Below are 22,064 nucleotides of genomic sequence, written 5' to 3'. Positions count from 1 at the left end.
GGATACAGCATCTACTACTGGGTTCTTCCAAACCAGAGAAGGTCAGCCATGCGATTGGTGCTTTAAGTTAGTCTTTTTGCAAGTGGTCATATTATTTAGACTCCAAACTACAATCCAACGGATTTCTTTCTCTTTGTCTTTGAAAATAGCAACAAGGGCTTGGGGAAATGGCTGGGTGGGTAAGGTGTCTGCTGCATAAACTTGAGGACCTGAGATTGGATTTCCATAAAAAAGTGAGCATGGCAGCGTACACATATAACCCTAGGACTGGGGAGGGAAAGGGGGATAGAAACAGGGGGACCCCAGGGGCTTTCTGATCAGCCAGTCTACCGCAAAAAGTGGGCTCCTGGTTTAGTAAGAGGTCTTGTTTGAAAAGCATATGTGGAGAATGACTGGGGAAGACAATTGGCATTGACCTCTGACCTCTACATGTACCCACAGGAGCATGACAGAAAGCAAAATAGTTTGTCAACCGATTTCGTGGAAAAGCTTCCCATTCAAGGCAGAGTTCTGAACTGCCTCTCCCAATCACTTCCTCTAGGGATTACATCTTTGACCCTATCATATAATGGAGTCATTGAATAGTACTTTGGGTTTTTTGTTTGTTTGTTTGTTTGTTTTTTGGTTTTTTGAGACAGGGTTTCTCCGTGTAATTTTGGTGCCTGTCCTGGATCTCGCTCTGTAGACCAGGCTGGCCTCGAACTCACAGAGATCCGCCTGGCTCTACCTCCTGAGTGCTGGGATTAAAGGCGTGCGCCACCTTTGCCCGGCCTGTAAAAGATGTCAAGGGGCATGAAGTTGTCATAGCTTTCATTAACTTGACATAAACCTAGACAAGCCTAGGAAGAGTGAATCTCAATTGAGGAATTTCTTCCATCAGATTTGTCTGTGGGAATGTCTGAGGAGCCTTTTCTTAATTGCTAATCAATGAAGGGGGGTCCAGCTTACCCTGCACAGGTGGTTCTGTTTATAAGGTTACATGAACCTAGAAGCAACCACTAAGCAACACTCCTCCACGGCCTCTGCTTCAGTTCTTGCCTCCAGGTTCCTGCCTTCAGCTCCCGTCCTGGCTTTCCTTGGTAATGGCTATATTGTTTTTGGTCAGTGTTTTGCCATGACAACAGAAAGCTAATTAGGACAAAGGCTCATTCACAGTTCCAGCACCTTTTTACCTTCTCCAAAAGGGTGAACCCTAGATTCACAGAGAAGAACCAGCAGGCAGTGAGGTCACATGATGTGGCTAGTCCTGGCGGAAAGGAAATGGAGATCTAACTTTTCTGCCTCTAGATGCAATACCCTGGTGGTCTGTGGATGCCCCTTGCTTCAGATGACAATGACTTAATAATGACAGACGGGAGCAGGGAGTTAAAGGGGGCAGGAAGCTGGCCAAGGGTCTGTCTGGTGGTCTGACAGAGGCCAAGTCTGTATCTCTGTGAGATTCTGTGGCTAGTCTGAAGAGTCCACATGCCTCCATTTGTCCATCTGAAGAGTGGGGGAGCACCTGGGCTTTGTACTGCTCATATTGATTACAGGTGACCTCAATTCTACCATTGCAGCGCCGAAGACCTTTGCTATGAGCCTTTATCAGCAAAGCATGCAGAGAGCAGGTAAAATGCTGGGGATACAGATCTGGAGAGGTTCCAGTGGACTCAAGTGAGGGGTATACATGTCTAACATAGCATACATGCATTCATGCATTCGACCGATACTCATACCAAACACTCCCTAAGTGCTAGAATTGCTATAAAAAGAACTTTTCTACCAGAGCCTGGAGGCACAGGCATCTCATTCCAACTACTCAAGAAACTGAAGCAGAAGAATTACAAGTTCAAAGCTTGTCTAGACCAGAATGAGTTCACAGCCAACCTGGGCAATGTAGTGAGACCCCGTCTCAAAGCAGAAAGTAAAGAGTGCTGGAGATGTAGCTCAGTAGCAGAGCACTCAGGGAGCATGCAGTGACTCTAGATTCAACCCCACTACTGAAAAATCAAAGAAAAAAAGACAGACAAACTGACTGACCAACTCTGAGCCCACTTTAGTCTTATCAACGTAACCCTCAAGTCCCTTCCCCGCCGGCAGCTCCCTCTCCTCTGCTGTTTACTTCTTCCTACTCAAAACTCAGGTTTCTCCAGAGCTCTGGCTCAGTCTGCCAAGCTCACCCCAGTAGCCAGGAAAGATCTCTCTGAGGGCTTGATATTTTCTCTCCAGCCTGAAATTCAAGGAAGAGCAGCCAGGAAAAAATCGGGGTGAAACAGTCCGCACACAGGACCAGGAAGGCCAAAGGCGCCCCGCTGGGAAGGAGCCTGGGGTGTGTGGGAATGGGAAAGAGAGCTTGGTGAGCAAGAGGGAGGGAATATGTGGGGAAGGTAGGAATGGAAGGGCAGCTACCCCGGTGGTGTGGGAGTTTTCTAGCCCTCTGAGAAAGGCCGGGCACTCCTAAGTCATGTTTGTGAAGGTGACTCCATCTTTGACCCTCTCGCGGTCTCTCTGTTTCTAGGACACCGTGTACCCCTTTCTCCAAGAGTGTATGGATAAGCTGCAAAGGCTTTTCACTGACTGATTTTCTACTCAGCAGTTTGTTGATGAATGCTGAAAGGGTAGATGCAGACTTATGTCAACAAGATGCGACAGGGAGGTTTTATAAAGAGACAAATTATCCTCACACACGAGACAGAAAATCTCTGCTGCGCTGCAGGCTCAGCACTGCTGAGTTTAGCAAGTCGGGATTTGTTTCCTGAGCTAAAATTTCAATAGGAGAATGAACCCACTTTACCTCTCTCCATCCTCCTCGAGGTTTCTGAACAGTCAGTCAAACCACATAGCCCTCTCTGGGATCCAGTGCGGGGGGTGGGGGAAGTGGGGGGGTGGGGGGGAGAGGAGTAGGGGAGGATGGAGAGAGAGGACAGGGAGAAAGGACCAGAAGGGAGGACGGGGGGGGGGGGGGGGCGGGGGGATCGGGAGGGAGGACAGGGAAAGAGGACGGGAAGGGAGGACAGGGAGGGAGGACGGAGAAGGAGGATGGGGAGAGCGGGTGTATAGAGCCCAGCTTACTGGGGCGGGTTGTTGAAGAGCAGCTAAGAAGAAGCAGAGTGGCAGACACCTCTGTGCTCATTCCAGAGAGTCGGAAGGGCCACCAACCAGGCTGACTCGATTGTACAGTAAAGAACAGACATAATCATTGTCTCTGGATGGAGTTTAGGGATGACTTTTTTAAATGTCATATGCTGAGAATCCAAGGCACGGCATCTGGATAAGACCCACTCGAGTTCTCAGAGGGCAAGGGGTCCCCACAGCTCTTCTCCAAGGTGCTTCTTGTCTGGCAGCACACCCTCCTCAGGATCAAATCCCCAAGTTTCCACCAATGCTTCAGGGTGATCTGGAGCTGCAGAGCCACAGTCTAAGCATCCTTAAGAAGAGCTTATAAATGTGAGAAGGGACCACACAGACAAGCTGGGATCCAGAATCTGTTACACACTGGGCAGTGGCGTTTAAGATGGCGTCTCTACTTCATGAATATGCAATTTATGGAAGAAATCTCCTGCTTTTGAGTTATACAGTAGACAGTTGAGCCCTTAACCACCCGAATCACCCCTGGCAGTTAGCAGGGGGCCTCAGTCAGCAAGGCAAAGGGGTCTCCTTACCTTCTTGTCACTGAGGCCTGTCACTTGGTCCACAAACTCCTCTTGGATCATGAAGGCAGCCAGGTTGGCTGTGTAGCTGGCCAGGAAAATGACAGCAAAGAAGGCCCACACTGACACCATGATCTTGCTGGTTGTGCCTTTAGGATTCTGGACCGGCACGGAGTTGTTGAAGACCAGGCCCCAGAGAAGCCATATAGCTTTTCCAATTGTAAAAGAAGGCCCGTGGGGAGCTGCAAGTGGCAGAGGAATGGTCAGAGCGCTCGCTGAGAGTGCACACTCGTGTGTGTGTGTGTGTGTGTGTGTGTGTGTGTGTGTGTGTGTGTGTGTGGTGTGCACAGTGGCAGTCACCAGTAGCACTGGAGGGTGGAAGACAGAAGCTCATTAGAGTTATGCTTTTCCCTTGTCCCCAGAACCTTACTGCAGTCAACTTCTCTTTGCCTTAAGATAATTTGCATTTTCCTCACATTTCTATCTAACTGGATTTTACCACATGTCTTAAAAAGAAAAGAGTTATGCAAAGTGGGGGTTTCCGTGAAAAGTGGTGTTAGGACATGTTTTTAAATTTGGATTTGGTTTCCATTTGGGGAAGCCAAACTCCTTAAAAAATTAAAGGAGAACTTGAAGGAGAGAGAGTTGGGGGTAGATTTGAACAAAACACATTATATGCATTTATGAAATTCTCAAATAATTAAAATACATAAAGTAAATGTAAAGGAAGCCTGCAGAAGCATGTCCATGGGTGGGGGGTGCTTCACTATTGGCTGTCCCTAAGAGCCATTCAATCTGGCAAGAGCATGCTTGGGGTTCGAATTCAGTTGTCCCTGGAAATTGCTCCTGTTCAAATTCACATGTAAAGTGTGAACAATATACAAATCAAACTCCTTTCAAATGGAGGCGTTCAGGAACAGAACAATAGAGCCTAATTCTCCCACACTTCACAGAAGGGAGACATTTTGCTGCAAGTCACTGAGAATGGACTGATATCCCATCCCTTTCCCTTGCTCTCCGAATCCTCTCAGCAGTGTGTCCCTTTCAGTTTTTAAGTGTTCCTTGTGACAGGCTTAACTGGGAGGCAGAACAATATGTGGAAATTTATTGGGATAGGGCATATGAGGACAGTAAACCACTCAAGTGAGAGTTTTCAAGACTTCGTCTTGTACCAGAAAAAAAAAATCAATTTATGCCCTCACTCTGAGAGAGAAAAACGCCTTCTTTAAGCAGAAGGTTAATTTTTATGTCATTTAAGTAAATGAAGATATGACAAAATGATCTACCGAGACCTCAGCTGGCAATGTTAGCCGAGTGGGCAATAAATAAAGTGGCAGGAGAGGATTCGCTTGGATGGGAGTTAGGACGCTCTGGGCAGGGCCTAAGAGAAGACTCTTCCTCCACTGGAGACCAGACTCGCTCCCACATACCCACAGTGCCCACCATGCAACGTATGAAGGAGAAGGCAGTTAACCCTATAATTCTCAACACATGAAGAAGGTGGTTAATCCTGTAAGTCTCAACACATGAAGGAGAAGGTGGTTAACCCTGTAATTCTCGATCTCAATCTCCCACAATTCTCTTTGCCTAGTTTTATGATTTTCTGGACTTATTCCCAAGAGGTCAGGAACTCTTGAGTCAATCTTGCTGACTTCATCAGCTACTTAATTACAGAAAGCCTGACCAGAAGTGACAGCCATTTAAGAGTCAGACACAGGTAGCTGAGAGGGGGACCCTCAGGACACTTTGGGGAATTCCTGATGTGTGAGTACTGTTCTGCACTATGTAACTTAACCCATAAAATGCAGTGAAATGTAAAAGAAAACATTTTGCAGAGAAACTAAGTGCTCTTATTTCCTGAGCTGTCACGTGCACAGGAACAGGACACAGGGAGCAAGTGGGTTAGAGGTGAGGGTTGTATGCTAGCTTGTTTAATATTCTTTTGATGGTTTTCTTATGGTAATCTTCCAGTGTATACTTTGTCCAAGGGATGAACCGCTGAAGAAAATGATCTTCAAATCATTTTTATTCTCCATGATGTATCACCAGTATATCCACCTGTTTCCACCTTCATAGCCTTTAACCTAGTCCAAACTACCCTAATCTTTTTGGTTTATTACCTTTGAAATTCCATAGGTATATACAATGTATTTTGACCATATCCATCCCTTACTTCCTACTCCAAACTCCCCTGAAGACCCCCCATCACATCTTCCTCCTAAATTCATGTCTTCCATATTTTATTTTTGTTGGTTTGTTTGTTCTGCTGGGAGGGGAGCCCAGGGCCCTGTACACACTAGCCAAGCACTCTGCCTTTGAGCTGCATCCTCAGTCCTTCTGAAAGGTCAGTTACAACTTCCCCAGACTAGTCTTTGTAACCCAGGATGGCCTTGAGCTTGGACCTCTGCCCCACCACTACAGGAGCTACAATGACAAGGCTCCACCACCAGGCTTGCTTTCATCCTCTGTTTCTCCAACATGTCAGGATGGGTTTGAGCTCCAGACTTTCCTGTGGGCGGCTGCTTCTAATTGAATGCTCTTTTCTGTTTTTCTCACAGCTAAACTCTTCCTTTCGACCTCAGCTGAACCTCACTGGTTTGATCCCTTCCTGGTCTTCGTGCCCCATCCCTCACCATGGCGTGAGTCTGGCTTGTGCTCTTCCTGCACTTACTACTAACTGTGATGACAATCAATGTGCTCACCTCTTGTCTCCCCACCTAAGTCCTAGGAAGCCTCCATCTGATTCACCTTGTCGCCTGCAGCCACATGGGGCTTGGCACACAGAACAGACTCAGTAAATATCCACGCGTGGTCTGTGTGAGGGCACAACTGCTCTGTTGGTGGAAGTCCTGCTTCACCTTCGTGTAACCATCACAGGGAATCACCTTCCCTGCTGTGCTGAAAGATCCTTTATGGTTCAGCCCTTACTTAAACACATGTTTATGTATGGCCCTTTCGTGGTTTGGGAGATGGCTTCTGTAGTATTTGCTGCTCTTCAATAGTTAAGAAGTAGAAAGATTTTAATGAAACAATGTCCCTAATAAATTCCCATGACCTCTTGACTGTTTCTAGTATTAAATCTCTCAAGTTACATGTGTATGTGTTGAATTAAAGGATGTCCTGTTCTGGAGGGATATTTGAGACACCAAGGTCTTCATTTTTTGTGGCAGGAGCACCAAACTTGAGAGCCTTGCATATGCTGGGCAAGGACTATAGCCCTGAACTCTGTTCCTGCTCCCAAGGTCTCCTGTCTCTGCAATATCAAGTCACTTTAGGGGAAAGGGATTGGATGCTTTCTAATAACATCCACTTACGAAGGTGCCGTGCATTAAGGGAAATCTACTCAAAACGATGTGATGTGTTTAGCAAGCCTCTTAGTGAGTTATAACCAAAGAATATCTTTAAATTCCACTTTTCACCTACCAATTCTTATCAAATACAGTACACTACAATCAGCACCATCAGGGAAAAATTTAACTCTGGGGAAATACACCACTTTATAGTTATATTTATTGTCAAACTAATGCAAATAAGATTCACTAGTTTGAAGAATGTTCTTAAAGTTGAATCTATTGAGTCATTTTATTTTCATAGATTGAAATTGAGACTTGCTGTGACTTTAATATTTCTTTTGATCTACATTTTTAAAACAAATTGCCAAAACCCTTCAACTCTGTTTTCTCAACAAATTGAATATCAATGATTTTTACCTAACCACTATTGACCTCGAATTATAATAAAATTAAAATGTTTCATGCTTAAACAGATCATACTTGTCACATCAATGTGTCAACACTATTCTTATGAAGATTCACCACAACAACTCAGCAACATGTGGTAAAGTGCTCTAAAACTAAAAGTCTCTCTCTCTTTCTCTCTCTCTTCCTCTGTCTGTCTCTGTCTCTGTTTCTGTCTCTCTCTCTCTGTGTGTGTGTGTGTGTGTGTGTGTGTGTGTGTTATGCACATATGTGCATGTGGGTGCATTCAGCTGTGAGAGCTCATGCCCATGCACATGTGGAAGCCTGAGTTCAACGTTGAGCATCTTCCCTCTATAACTCTACACTCTATTTTTTGAGACAGGGTCTCATTGAATCTGGAGCTCACCAACTCGCTAGACTGGCTGATGAGCAAGCCCCTGGAATCTGCCTGTTTCTGCTCCGTTACCTGCAGTGCTGGTTATGGATGCTCACCGTGGTATCTGGTTTTTACATGGGTGCTGGAGATATGCACAGCGAGCACCTTACGCCCTGAGCCACCTTCCTGGCCCTGAAACAGCATTCACTTTGTACCAGGCTTATGAGGCTTCCTTACCTTTCCCTTTGGCTAAGTTTCTGTTGTATCCAACAGGACTGAAGTATTCAAAAACAAAGACAGCAATGGCAGAGACAATGAGCAGCATCACAAACATCATCACCCAGACAGAGGCGCTGAAGGGTTCTACAGGGAAAGAGATAAGGACAAATGCGTAATCAGTGAGTTCTTCCTCAGCCCCAGAAGGAAGCCCACTCACCCAGCTGAAAGCTTATGGAACATGCTGTCATCAAATCTGATCATTCCAAAGAAGCTGGTCATTTTTATTCATATGTGAAACCATTCTTTATAAAATGATTTGAGACACTTCGTAAAACTGTACATGAGATAATAAAAATAGAGAAGAGAATGTGACATTATACAAACCAGGTCAAGGATAATATAAGCAAAAAAGAATGATAAGATGAGAAGGAATATGTTAGACTGCAAACAAACAGGTCACAGGGCCCCACCTAATCATAGAATCATCTAGAAAACCAAAGCTGAGGAGAAACAAGCCAGACTCAAATAGGTAGTATATGGATGCTACAAATGTGTGGTTTTAATTTTTACTTTCATTTGTATTTTTATATACTAGTGGTGAGGATGTGTGGGGAATTTCAAAAGTAGATGGAAAATTATAACCTGTTACAAAGGATTATAAAATCATGGACTTGACAAGAATATTAGAAAGTCACAATTTAGCACCCTCTGCTGCAGATGGATGAGATCCCTGTGGCCTACATGTCTTACTGAGGCGGGTGATGGGCTTAACTACAACCAAAAGCTATTCTAAGCTATTACGTTCATGGAATAATTCCATCAGATGTCATTGAGAGCAGAGGTGATGAAGCCTTAGATGGGTAAATAGTTGCTTCCTTACAAGTCATCTTAATGGTTCACGTAACTTGGGCAGTAGGCAGGTGTCTCAGAAGCATGTGGGGCACAAGGTTCTAAGTCCTACAACATTCTAGAAAGGTCAGAGATCCTGTATATAAAGGAACACTTCCACTTAACCTGATTGAGAATATGAAAATTAGCTGATTAAAGCTGTGTTATCATGCATGATATGGATGGGCTAGAAAATTCAGCAAAAAAAAAAAAATCTTAATGAACACATCTCCAACTGATTGCATCGTGGGGAGTATATTACACACAGACACAAATTAACTGAAAGTCATTTTCCCCAGAAGAAACACTTTTGAGAGTAAAACATAATAAGTGTGACAATGCCACTTGATGGTAAATACTTTACCATTTTTACAAGTTTTATGAAGTGCTAATGTCAGTCAGGAATAGAGCCTGTGGGTCCCTGACACAGGCAGATTCCAAAGAGATGATCTTAATGTACAGCAAGGAAGTAGTGTGGTGTCTAAACCTTAATGATAGTGCACAATTTAGAGCCTGGTTTGGGACGCAATTTCAATAGTGTAAGTGTGTTAAAGGGCAACATGTGATGGGATAGCTTCCTTGTTTAACACAAAAATGAGCTCAAGGAATTGAGGCTGCAACTGAAATTTATCTTAGCTGATTTCAGCTAGAGTAATAAATAACATTATGTTCCTGGAATCACTGCAGCCTGGTAATGAGGTGCATCCAAAAGGAAGATAAGTAGATGGATAATTAGGAAATCAAAAAATTATTTAATCATCAAGAATAAAGATGTTAAAGTAATTCTGCAAGTAGGGTGTACTTGCTGGGACACATGATGAGTGCATGAGCCTTCCCGGGGAAAGCCTTTAACACTGCCTCTTAAATGCTGTATACATACACCACAGAGTGGACGGAATGACTGATTCCACAATTAAAGCCAAAAATGGTAAGTGAAATGCCATCCCCAGTGCTGAAAAAGCACCTTCAGTTAATAAAATCACACTTACTAATTAACTCCCATTTCTCTGTAGGACCTGATACCATCATAAAAATTAAGGGTAAATCACTACTGCATTCTGTTCATGTGTCAGAATTTTTAAACCTGCAGCAGATCTTGTTTGGCAGAATACGTACTAATCATGAACATACTAGTCAGAAAACTGATCCCAGCCACTGATCCAATGTTTCCTCATTGAAGGTGACATCATCAGTCTCTTGGCTTGTGATCATGCCTCAGAAATCAAGGGCTCTGCTTCAGGAGTATGATTTTAAATTTTATTGAGTTTTTATTTATTTATTTTGCATGTCATGTATACGTAGTGTGTGTGTATGTGTGTGTGTGTGTGTGTGTGTGTGTGTGTGTGTGTGTGCGCTTGCCAAGGAACATTTGTGGAGGCTATCAGACAACTTGCAGAAATCAATTCTTTCTTTCCACCCTGTGGGGCCCTGGGATTGAACCCAGTGGTTAGGCTTGGTGGTGAGTCCCTTTTCCCACTGAGTCATCTTAGTGACCCAGTATTCTGGTTTTAATAGATGAAGTACCTGTTTGTGCCCTGCTACTTGCAGACCACACACACACACACACACAGAGTGGACCAGTCCATAGCACCTGAGAGGTGACCCAAAAATATCTTAAATTGCTCTGAGTTATATCGTCCGATAGTTTAAAACAGATTCACCATTTATCTATGAAGGGACTTCAGTGTGGGAGACTCCAGCATTTCTATGGATGTAAGAATCTAACCTACTCGGCAAGCTCTTAGAAAGAACTGGATGGAACTATCATAAGACGTCATCCCTGTCCTTGAAGAGAGCTGCCTGGTTATGGTTTCACACAAAAGCTCAGCAGCATTACCTGCCCGACATTTCCCAAGTGAATTAATGGAGTTTGTGGGGGAGAGAGAATAGGAACTAACAAAGAGCGGCACAATCAGATCTGGAGTGTTTAGGCTCTCCGCATGGCTGAGCCCATGAATGGAAAAATGTAGCTTAGCTTGGCTCATTATGACTTTCAAAACCTGCACATGATGTCTGTAAATAAGGGGTGCACAGTCAATCAGACAGGGATGTAATCTGGAGACCAGGAAAAATATTTTAAACTTACTGCATGAAAATAGCGTCGAAAGCAGCTCCCTCCTGAACAGTTTAGTTTATTTTTAAAGAGACAGTATGAATAAGGGGTGTTAAACTGGGCAAAAGAGTTGACTTCCAATGGAAATAGTCTACAGACATAGGTAAGATTAAAAAATCTACCAAAAGTGGGTTGAGGCCAGATTCAATATCGGTGACCCATTTTTATGAGACAAGCCACTTGATACTCTGTCTCTGATTGCACTGGAGAAAAGTTCTCTCTGGTCAGGGACGTGGGCATTTTGTGAAAAGAGATGCATTTCTTTCTACATGACTGCATGAATTCAGTCCTTCCCCCATCTTTTCTTAACCCTGAGAAGAGCTGTGTTATGTTAAACAGTCTGGTGGGCAATGCAGGAAAAATAAGCCAGGGAAACTAGTCAAACGCCCATCTCATAATGACTAAGAGTCTGCATTACTTGTAGGATGAGCCAGTTGCATTTTGCTGGTGTAATGAGGCTCCCTCCAGATATGGATCTGTCAGACGAAAGGACAAAGGGGAGAACATAACAAGATATGTCTTTCTCGAGCTTGTTATTAGACCAACAAAGGTTGGAGAAATTGAAGTAACAAGTGCAAAACTCAAATGCAGTGAGTAGCAAGGATTTCAACAGCTTAACTGGATTATCAGAAATGAAAATAGTCATTCTATATGCTGCTGTGAATAAAGCGGTCTCTAAACATCCTGTTAGTCAACACTGTACTCAAGGGAAAGTAGCTTGGCAGTGATACCGGCTGCTGACGTGACGTAAATAAAGGCTTGGGGAGCAAAAGTATAGGTTTGAAGTTGGTATCCACAAGTCAGTAAGAGTTTGTAATTTATTTATTCAATGTGTAAGTGTTTGTGGCTGGGTGTGTCTGTGTACCAATGAGTGCAGTGCCCATGGAGGCCAGAAGAGGGCATCAGCTTCTCTGTAACTGGAATTACAGGCCATCATAGGCTGCCATATGTGTGTTAAGAACTGAACACTCATAAGTACATACTAGAAGTAAAGCAAAGGATAACCAGACTGCAACTCACAACACCAGGGAGGCTACCTTTTTAAAGAGGACCCTAAGAAAGACACAGGGATTGCCCAATGACAGAGAAATGGATGAGATCTACATGAGCAAACTGGGGGTTTGTGGGGGGGGGGGTAATAGAGGGCAAGGATCAGGGGGAAAGAGAGCTTAGGGGAGCAGGAGATCCCAGCTGGATCAGGAACAGAGAGGGAGAACAAGAAAAGAGATACCATGATAAATGAAGACCCCATGGGAATAGGAAGAAGCAAAGTGCTAAAGAGGTCCCCAGAAATCCACAAAGATACCTCCACTATAGACTACTGGCAATGGTCAAGAGGGTGCCTGAGCTGACCTACTCTGGTGATCAGATGGCCGAACACCTTAACTGTCATGATAGAACTCTCATCCAGTGACCGATGGAAGCAGATGCAGAGATCCATGGCCAAGCCAGGTGGAGCTCCAGGAGTCCAATTGATGAGAGAGAGGAGGGATTATATGAGCAAGAGATATCGAGACCATGATTGGAAAAAGCACAAGGACAAATAGCCAAACTAGCAGAAACACATGAACTGTGAACCAATAGCTGAGGAGCCCCCATGGAACTGGACCAGGCCCTCTGGATAAGTGAGACAGTTGATTAGCTTGAACTGTTCAGGAGGCCACCATGCAGTGGGACCAGGACCTGTCCTTGGTGCATGAGCTGGCATTTTGGAACCTAGGGCCTATGCTGAGACACTTTGCTCAGCCTTGGTGTAGGGAGGAGGGGACTGGACCTGCCTCAACTGAATCTACCAGGCTGGGCTGACTCCCCAGGGGAGACCTTGCCTTGGAGGATGTGGGAATGGGGGGCATATTGGGGGGGGGGGATTCTGGGGCGTGGGAAGAGGGAGGACAGGGGAATCCGTGGCTGATATGTAAAATTAAAATAATTATAAAATAAAAATATTTTAAAAAACTGATCTCAGATCTTCTGCAAGAGCAGTCAAGTGCTCTTAACCACTGAACCATTTCTCCAGCCCTTGTGATTTTCTTTAATGATGTTTTCCTGTCTCTAGAAAAGTATAAGAAATTCAGTTGACCTTAATAAAACCATTTTCTTCTGCTCCTAGAGTTTTCATCCCGAGACAAACATCTGTCTTCACCGTCCCAAATATGGACAAACTCATTTATATGGGAATATCAGGGAAAAGTTAATAATCTGAACTTCATGATGTTCAACAAGATAACTTCTAGAAAATAATTTCTAGTAAGCACACAGTCGCTTTAAAGAAGAAATTAATTGTGCTTGGCTGTGTGCCAGAAGTTTCTCTGACTCCCTCCGGGATGCCAGCACACATACAGTCCTGTGTTCATGGCATGGACACTGGGAGAGTAACTCCACCTTGATTGTCTTTTATGTAAACACATTTATGAAATTGTTAGAAGCAAAGTTGAAAGCACTTCTGTTTCAAATTATATGGCAAGAAGTATAGGCACACTTTAAAATACGAGTCTATTAATTCTATATCAGTGTATATTCCTCAGACTATTTCTGTTTATTATAGTACTGGAATAAATCACTCAGCAGTTTCCATTACTTCTAATAAACAAATGATTAGTGGAAGGTAGGTGTGTGTGGATGGTGAATCAAGTCCTACAGGCTTATTTAAATTAACTGTGGACAGACAGGTTAATTCATTTTTTAAAATGTTTTCCTGGTTTTAGCCATATACTAATTTTCATTTTACATAATCAAGACCAATATCTAAATATGTGATGGTATTTATCAGCAGAAATGCCCAACTTAAAGATAAACGAAAACATATGAGCTGAAGGGATAGGGTGCCCATTAGCTGGAAGAGTTCACACGTAACCTGGGGAACAAACTCAGGTCCTTATGCTCACACAGCAAGCTCTTTACCAGCTGAGGCAGTTCCCCGGCCCAGAATGCCCATGTCCCCCCCCCCCCCCCCGGGGAAGCTATTACTATGAAATTCACATACCAAGGAAAGCAGAGGGGGAGACGGTGCCATTGCTCCTGGAGACCATGACACTGATTCCTGTCTCCACAAAGGGCACCGAGAAGTCCACCACTTCCGAACGCTCCTCATTAATGGTGAGCGAGCCCACGGCCATGACTGCTCTCTGATAGACAACCTGGATGGAAGAAAGAACATGGCCTTCATCCTCTCTTCCCAGCACCACTGGACCCCAAGACCCTCTGAGGGGATGAGAACCTGGAGGTAGCAAAGATAACTTACTTCACCTATCATGCCGTTCCACACATTGTTAACCTTTTTCCCATGCTTCCCATTGGTCACCAGGTAGAGGTCATAGGTGAACTTCACAGTCCTGGACAGCTTCTTCAGGATGTCGATGCAGAACCCCTTGCAACACTTCTTCACGTTCATCCCTTCATTGGTTGAGTTGCTGCCAAGAAAGTCCCAGAATCACAGAAACTTACTCTTGGAAGCCTGTGTTCTTGGCTACATATACATTTGTATTTTTGGATGAGAAGTTGAAGCTCAAAAGGGGAAGTGAGTTCTGAAGTTCTTTAGTGTGTGTGTGTGTGTTTGTGTGTGTGTGTGTGTGTGTGTGTGTGTGTGCATGTTAGTGCACATGTGTAGTAGTCAAAGGAGAATACCCACATGCCTTCTATCACTCTCCACATTGTTCTCTTGAGATAGAGTCTCTCACTGAATCTAAGGCACCTGCCATTTTGGCTAAGCTGGCTGGCTAACAATCTCTCAGAGTATGTTTCTTCCTATCCCCTGTTCAGTGCTGGAGTTACAGGCACATACAGCCGTGCTTACCCAGCTTTTGACATAGGTGCATTCAAACTAGTATTCAAACTCAGGTCTTTGTGCATTCATGTCCTGAACTCTTATCCACTAAGCTACCTCCTGAACCCCTTGTTTTGTGAGACAGGGTTTCATAGCCCAGGCTGGCCTCAGACTCCTTATGTAGCTGAGAATGATTTTGGGTTTCTGATTCTCACATCTCCACCTCTTGAGTGCCAAAAGTAAGAGCCATTGCATACTAAGCAAGCCCTCTATGAGCTGAGCTACATCTTCAGGCCCCCAAACTGCTAAATGATAACAGTTGGCATTAATTGAGTGATGCTAATTGAGTAGGCACTCTGGTAAGTGCTGTATACTAACTGTGGGCTTCACCTCCACGAAATTTCTCTGAATTTGGTACAGTTCACACTTCAGAGGAAAGTTACCAACACTTGTTTTTTAAAGAGTTTTGAACACATAAAACCTCTTTAGACCAGACTGTTGTCATCTGATCTAAACTAATCTTGGGGGGAAAAAACTTATTGGGAAATGGAGCAGAGAATTAGAAAGCCTTGAGGAGAGTAGGGTTTTTCTGCATCTTCACCCTGATGAGCTCTTAGAGCCAAAGGGAGAAGTGGGTGCTAAGACAGTGCCTTAGTCAGGGCACCTGAGCTTTCTGCTGTTCTGGAGTTGTGGATTTCACCTCTCACCAGAGCTGCCAGTCTCCAGTGAGGGTTTATTATAACATTCTTTCTGTGTAAACGCATGGCAGGAGTTACAAAGATGGCACTTTCACCCGACAGCACCTCAGGGCAGGGAAAAGTCCTGGGAGGACACAGCAGGGTCTGGGGAGGTGGCTCAGGACAGAAGCACTTCCTGCACAAATGTGAAGATCAGAGTTCAGATCCCAGAACCCAAAACACAGAAGCCAGGCAGGCATGGTGGCTGCCTGTAATCCAGGCATGAGAGGCAGAGATCACCAACCGGCTGGATAGACTAGGAGTAACTGGTAAATTCTGGGTTCAATAAGAGACCTTGCCTCAATAAATAAAGTAGACAGCAGTTTAGAAACTGATGGCCTCTACAAGTGTACATACATACATTCATACACATATGTGCTCCACACAGTTGAACATACACCTACCTACACACCACATATACATTCACAGGCAAAAAAAATTCACATAGCATTGCCATATTGAAGGTGACCTTGTAACCTCCCAGGGGGCTCTGCTCACTCTTCTTTATAGTCACCTGGCTTTACTCACTTGACAGGTCAGATCCTAGGGACAGCCATACAAATCCTTCACAACCAAAGGAAGCACCATGATCTTTGAAAACAAGTAGGAAATTGCTCCCAGAGAACCTTACCAAAAGATCTTTTTGGTACTGCACTCAATTATTCCTTGCATCAATGGGCATCCTGTTAGCTCAGTCCTGTAGGCGAGTCCCACAGTCATGGAATACCTGCTCTATTGGAAAACTCCACTTTTCATACATCTACACAGTGAATTGTTAACTATGCATCCAAATAGTGTTTATGGAAATTCAAGATCAAAATAGGAAAAGGTTTACATGCCTTATGAAAAAGTAGGCTACAAAGAAATACAAACATAAGCACAGCTACACAAAATCAAACCTCTCAAAATGCCATCCAGAAAAAAAATTAAATAGGAAAGGTAGCTGTATTTGACAGGCAGGGTATTTTTTCTTTCCCATGCCTTTGAGATATTCTCCCCACATTTTCTAGTGAGTATGCACTCTGCATCTAATTGGATACACATATGTCAGGCCTCATAGATGTCTATTAGTGTCTGCATACATGATGTGGAAATGTTTGGCAGTACAACTGTGGTGATGGGATTGAGCTGCAGGTTACATCTTTTTTCTTATTTCAAGGCCATGGTGGCCTCACTTGACTCACTGTTTTAACCTTTACACCTGCTCCTACCCCAGACTTCTACTCAGTGATCTGGCTTCCTTTGGACAGATGCATCATGGTGACTTCCCTGTCTTACCCTACAACCTAAGTAATCTTCTCTGACCTTCTACCCTCATCTAAGAAGCCACATATGCCTACATCCACATATAATGACTGGTGGGGCCAATGTTATAAAATTATGGGAAGTAAGTACCCGCTTCTTCCCCACTGAATACTCAGAACAGAGGGTTTACAGTGGGCTGAAGAACAATAGAAACAGAGCCTAGTACACTCGGTTAACGGCAAGAGCAGTTACCATTTTCCTTTCTCTATATGTAGCTTTGACATGTGTGCCCTGATTAGATTCTTTCTTTCTGCTGGTGACTGCACCACACACTGACTCCTCTTCCTCCATCTGGCTAAGATTCTTGGGATAGCAGACAAAAGTTGCTGATGCTCCGTATGTTAGAGTCAAGATCACAGGTATTCACAGGCCTCAGTCAGCCTGTGAGCTAATGACATCCCTTGACCACAAGATTTATTTCTAGATATAGATGGCCACAGTGAATGTTCACCCCATATGCACCCAGTGAGTGCCTCCTCTATGTAAGCAACTAGGTCCTAAAGACACAACATGATGCTGTTCTTAAGGTCGCTTTCTTCTGGTTCTTCTACCTTGTGATGTTCAGGTCTTGCTGTTGGAGGAGGGCTAGGTTCTGGTGATGCCATATTGCTCTTTATGTTGTTGTATGTACTTCTGCCTTGACGTCTGCCCATCTCCTCCTCTAATGGGTATAAGAGGTGCCTGTGTCTGAGTGAGCTGCTGTTGGTCCCCTGTGCTGGTTGTGTCTGTGTCTCAGGGGGCCCCTCGTGAAATAATCTATTTCACAGTGAGAGAGTAAAATTAATGTGGGAATGGAATAAGTCACCTGTAGTATTGAGGCTCCAATGGGAATAAGTGATCAAAAATTATAATTTTAATTATGAACTGATACACTAAAGGTGGTATATACACATAGCTCTAAAAAGGAATAAAATTCTGACATATGAGTGAAGATGTGTAATAAACAAGTCACAAAAAGACAAACCCGAAGACGTCAAATCAAAGAGATGGACATAGAATGATGATTGTCAGGAGCTGGAGATGGGGGAGGAATGAAGGGTTATTAGTCAATAGGAATGAAAAGTCATATTGGGAAGGTGAAAAACTCCAGGAATGAATAGTATGAATGCTTACAATTCCAATAAACCCTACACTGGTAGATTTTGTGTTATATTTTGAAATATCTAAAGTAATTTGTCAAACTAAAAACAAAACAAAACAAAAAGACACAACATGAAAAAAAACAGGCAAAGTTACTAATTAAATTCATTATGCTGACTGAGTACAGAGCACCTGATGACTCCCAACATCTGATGACTCCTTTTCCAGCCTTTGTGAGTGTGAAGGGGGTGTGACTTAATCACAGAAAACCCTAGGAAATGATACTCAGGCTTCTTCAGCTCTCCACCAGCACTCAAAGCAAAGATGATTCATAGAAACAAATACAAGGAAAGGGAGCCAATAAGATGTGTGGTTCAATGGCTTTGCAATTCTCCTGTGTGGCCAGTGGTGGAGAACAATGCAAATCAGCGCTGTGTACAGAGCCTGGGCCTGCTATTACAGACCAGGGAACTGGGATGAGTGCCCTGACTCCTGAGAGGAGAGGCCATCACTTTACAGGATGGCTAGAAACACGCGCAGTTTGAGTGTGAAGTGTCTCTCACAGGCACATGTGTTAGAACGTTTAGTCACTAGCAGGTGGCTGCTGTTTGGAGTGGTTGTGGAACTTTTGGAAGGTGAGGCCTCACTGGAGAAAGTGGGTTGTTGGGAGGAGACTCTGGAGGATTATATTCCAGCCTCACTTCTTCTTCACGCTCTGCTTCTTTATCTGCTGTATATGAAGACATCCAGGCCAGTCTCCAACCACCATGGATGGAGCCACACCTACCACCATGCCTTCCCCACTATATGAGTTAACTTTCTAGTTATTGTGACCAAATACCTGACGCAAACAAGGAAGTGAGCACTTCACTTGGCTTTCAGTTTGAGGGTGCAGTCCATCATGGACAGACAGGCATGGGAGCAAGAATGGGAAGCAGCTGGTTAATTGCATCTATAGTCAAGAAGGAGAGAGAGAGAAAGAGAGAGACAGAGAGAAAGAGGCAGAGACAGAGACAGACACAGAGACAGATACAGAGACGCAGAGACAGAGAGACACAGAGTAGAATGCTGGCCCTCAGCTTGATTTCTCCTTGTTATTCACTTCAGGACTCCAGGCCAGAGAATGGTGCCTTCTACATTTAGGATGGGCCTTCCCATCTCAATGAACCCAATCTATAACCAGACATGCCCAGAAGGGTGCATCCTAGGTGACAACAGATCCTGTCAAAGGACAGTTTTAACCTTCACATTGTCATAATGGACTGAAACTCCTCTAAAATTATGAGCCAAAATAGACCTTCTTTTAATTTTGACAACTAAGATGCATGGTTACATGAAAAGGTATGTAAAGCATTTCTAGTATAAAAGAATTATTGGCACTATAAATCTAGCCTATCACCTACAGCTGGTGAGGCTATAGAATCCTGAGGAGAACCTACTCCTGCCTCTTTCCTAAACCAGGACAATTCTAACTGTATTCTAAATATTTGTCTTTATAGCCACAGATAAGTGTAAGCCTCACTCCTCATCAAAGATGCTTCTTTTCATAGCAGACAGAGTCCATTACAGAAAGCCACAACTGGTCAAGGTACAGAGAACAACTTATCATGGGTTTCCAGCCCAAATTGCTTTATCTATACCACAACCCCCACACCTAAGGAACATTGCAGAAGAGGAGGCAAAAAGTTTGTAACAGCCAGAAGACCAGGACATCTGCTTCAAGATAGTGTCTTCTAATAATATATACACACGTGTGTGTGTGTGTGTGTGTGTGTGTGTGTGTGTGTGTGTGTGTATATATATATATATATATATATATATATATATAATACTTGAGTATGCAATATATAAAATAATTTCATATTATACATTATATATATATATATATATATATATATATATATATAAATTTAAATGAACTCCCTCTCTTCCCGTCAATGATTTGACAGGTAAGGAGTTTATTGGTAGAATGACCATTTCTCCACACAGATCAAGGCAAATAATCTTTCCAATTTTCTCTCCGTGCCTTCAACACTTGGTGGAGCAGATGGGAAGTCATTCCTCAGATTCTGAAGAGCTGTGAGTCCACTTGAGAATCTACTGTTTTAGAGACGACATGTGAGGCACAAAAGGTCTTCCTCGCCAGAGAATTACCAAGAAAGCAGATGTCTGGTTGGGCTCTTTCTGCAGGCCTGCACAGAGCCTTTCACTTTGGGGAAACAATTGTTCTCATCCGTGTTAATGTCGGCATTAGTGGATCCTGGTATCTTTCTATTGATCTAAGTGAAATCCAGCACCTTAATTTTGCCTGGACACACAGGCACAGCAAGCTCTTCACATTTCCACATGGAAAACGCTACCACCTCCCTGCAGGAACCCAAACCACGAACTTTAATGTATTAAGCTGTTTAATCTTCAATAGAAAAGTCAATTCTTTTAAAGAGAGTAATTTATTTGGGTTTATGTTTCTCCATAGAAATATGACTCAGAACTTGGATCTACTTAGTTTTGCCTCTGAGGCTACTGATTATAATATATATGCATGTATGTATGTATGTATGTATATCATATCATATCATACATTTATATCATAAAATCATGTACCCCAGGCTGGTCTCAAATTCATTATGTATTTGAGCATAACCTTGAACTTCTGACCCTCCCTTCTGGAGTGCTAGAATTAAAAGCTTGCACCACTGTACTCAGTAGTTCTGGGAATTGAACCCAGGGCTTCCTGCACACTAGGCAAGCTTTCCACCAGCTGAGATGGTTTCCAGTAAGGCTACTGACTTTACACTCTAACTCCTCCCGTAGATTTGGAAACACAAGGAGCCCCACATGATTGGCTGCTTCAGGCAGAGTGCTGTGATGGTCAGAAGTGTCCTGCTGAGTTAAGCTTTTGGATTTGTGGGAGACACTGCTTTCATCTGATCAATCTCAGCACACAGAACCCTGCCCCGTATGCCTGAGCCCCTTTCCCACATTTTCTCTTCCATGATCCTTCCAGCTCCCTCCTCTCCAGTCTTCAACGGGTTTCCTTTGGTTTATCAAGCTTGCTAAGCTCTTTCCAGCCACAGGGCCTTTGCACTTAGGATGTCCTTCTTCCAGGCCTTTGAATGTCTAACCCTTACCTTATGAGCTATAACTCTTCTACAGATTCCCTTCACAAGGCCTAATGGCATTCATTTGCCCTGGTCCTTCATCGGCTGAGCTGCTTTCGGCCATTTTCAACACATGACTGCAAGATCTTTGTCTTGGCTGTAAATGCGTCTGTGTCCCCAAAGGGTTCATTCATGAAGGAGAACTCTAAACTTACTGTCAGCTTTCTCTTCAGTGTGACGAGAGAAAATGGCACAAGTGCAGCCACTCCCTCCTGGATCCCCCATAAAAGTTGTGTGCAAGGATAGTTTTACCCCGAGGTCACCCCGAGCTCAGGCAGGTTTTTATTTAAACTTGGAAAGTGCCCATCTGGGAAATGTAAGAGGCAGAAGGGAGAAGAATGTGCTGAAGGGAGGGGCCCAGAAGGGCGGAAAATAGGGAGTGTTACGAAGAAAAAACGGAAGGGAAGGTGTGGGGTGATGCTGTTTGTTGGCCCTATGTTCGAATCCCACCTTTCCCGCCTATTCACTGCAGGGCCTTAAACAGGTTTCTTCCTTGTGCTTTGTGTTTTTATTTGTGTGTGTATGTGTGTGTGTGTGTGTGTGTGTGTCTGTGTATGTGTAGTTTGTGTGTGTGTGTAGTCTGTGTCTGTGTGTCTGTGTGTGTGAAAGTGTCTGTGTGTCTGTGTGTGTATGTGTGTGTGTGTGTGTGTGTGTGTGTGCAGTCTGTGTGTATATGTATGTATGTGTCTGTGTTTGCAGTCTGTGTATGTGTGTATATATGTGTATATGTGTGTGTCTGTGTGTGTAGTTTTTGTATATGTATGTGTGTATGTGTGTGTGTAGTCTGTGTATGTGTGTCTGTGTGCGTAGTCTTTGTATGTGTGTAGTCTGTGTCTGCATGTGTGTGTAGTCTCTGTGTGTGTATGTGTGTGTGTATATGTGTCTATGTGTGTGCAGTCTACGTATGTATGTGTGTATGTCTGTGTTTGTAGTCTGTGTGTGTGTGTGTGTGTGTGTGTGTGTGTGTGTGTAGTCTGTGTGTGTGTCTGTGTGTACACATGTGAAGGCCAGAGAACAAACCTGGCCTGGATGGTTTCTCAGCAAAGCTGTACACCTCACTTTAAGACAGGGTCTCTCACTAACCTGGAGCTCAAT

At 43.8% G+C, this 22,064-nt stretch overlaps 1 protein-coding gene across 2 annotated transcripts in view; it reads right to left on the bottom strand.

The window, feature by feature from the left end:
* Grin2a (glutamate ionotropic receptor NMDA type subunit 2A) overlaps positions 1-22,064 on the bottom strand; it is a 422,636-nt gene that overhangs the window by 74,979 nt on the left and 325,593 nt on the right. For both annotated transcript variants that reach the window (XM_059270019.1, XM_059270020.1), the window contains exons 5-8: positions 14,165-14,333; positions 13,907-14,060; positions 7,941-8,066; positions 3,642-3,871 (exon numbers count right to left, since the gene is read on the bottom strand). In XM_059270019.1, the coding sequence (XP_059126002.1) occupies positions 3,642-3,871; positions 7,941-8,066; positions 13,907-14,060; positions 14,165-14,333 (679 nt within the window). The remainder of the gene's footprint in view (positions 1-3,641; positions 3,872-7,940; positions 8,067-13,906; positions 14,061-14,164; positions 14,334-22,064) is intronic.

This window comes from Peromyscus eremicus, chromosome 8a (assembly GCF_949786415.1).
Source record: "Peromyscus eremicus chromosome 8a, PerEre_H2_v1, whole genome shotgun sequence".
In the NCBI taxonomy this organism is placed as follows: domain Eukaryota; kingdom Metazoa; phylum Chordata; class Mammalia; order Rodentia; family Cricetidae; genus Peromyscus; species Peromyscus eremicus.
This window is presented reverse-complemented; position numbering and strand designations above follow the sequence as displayed.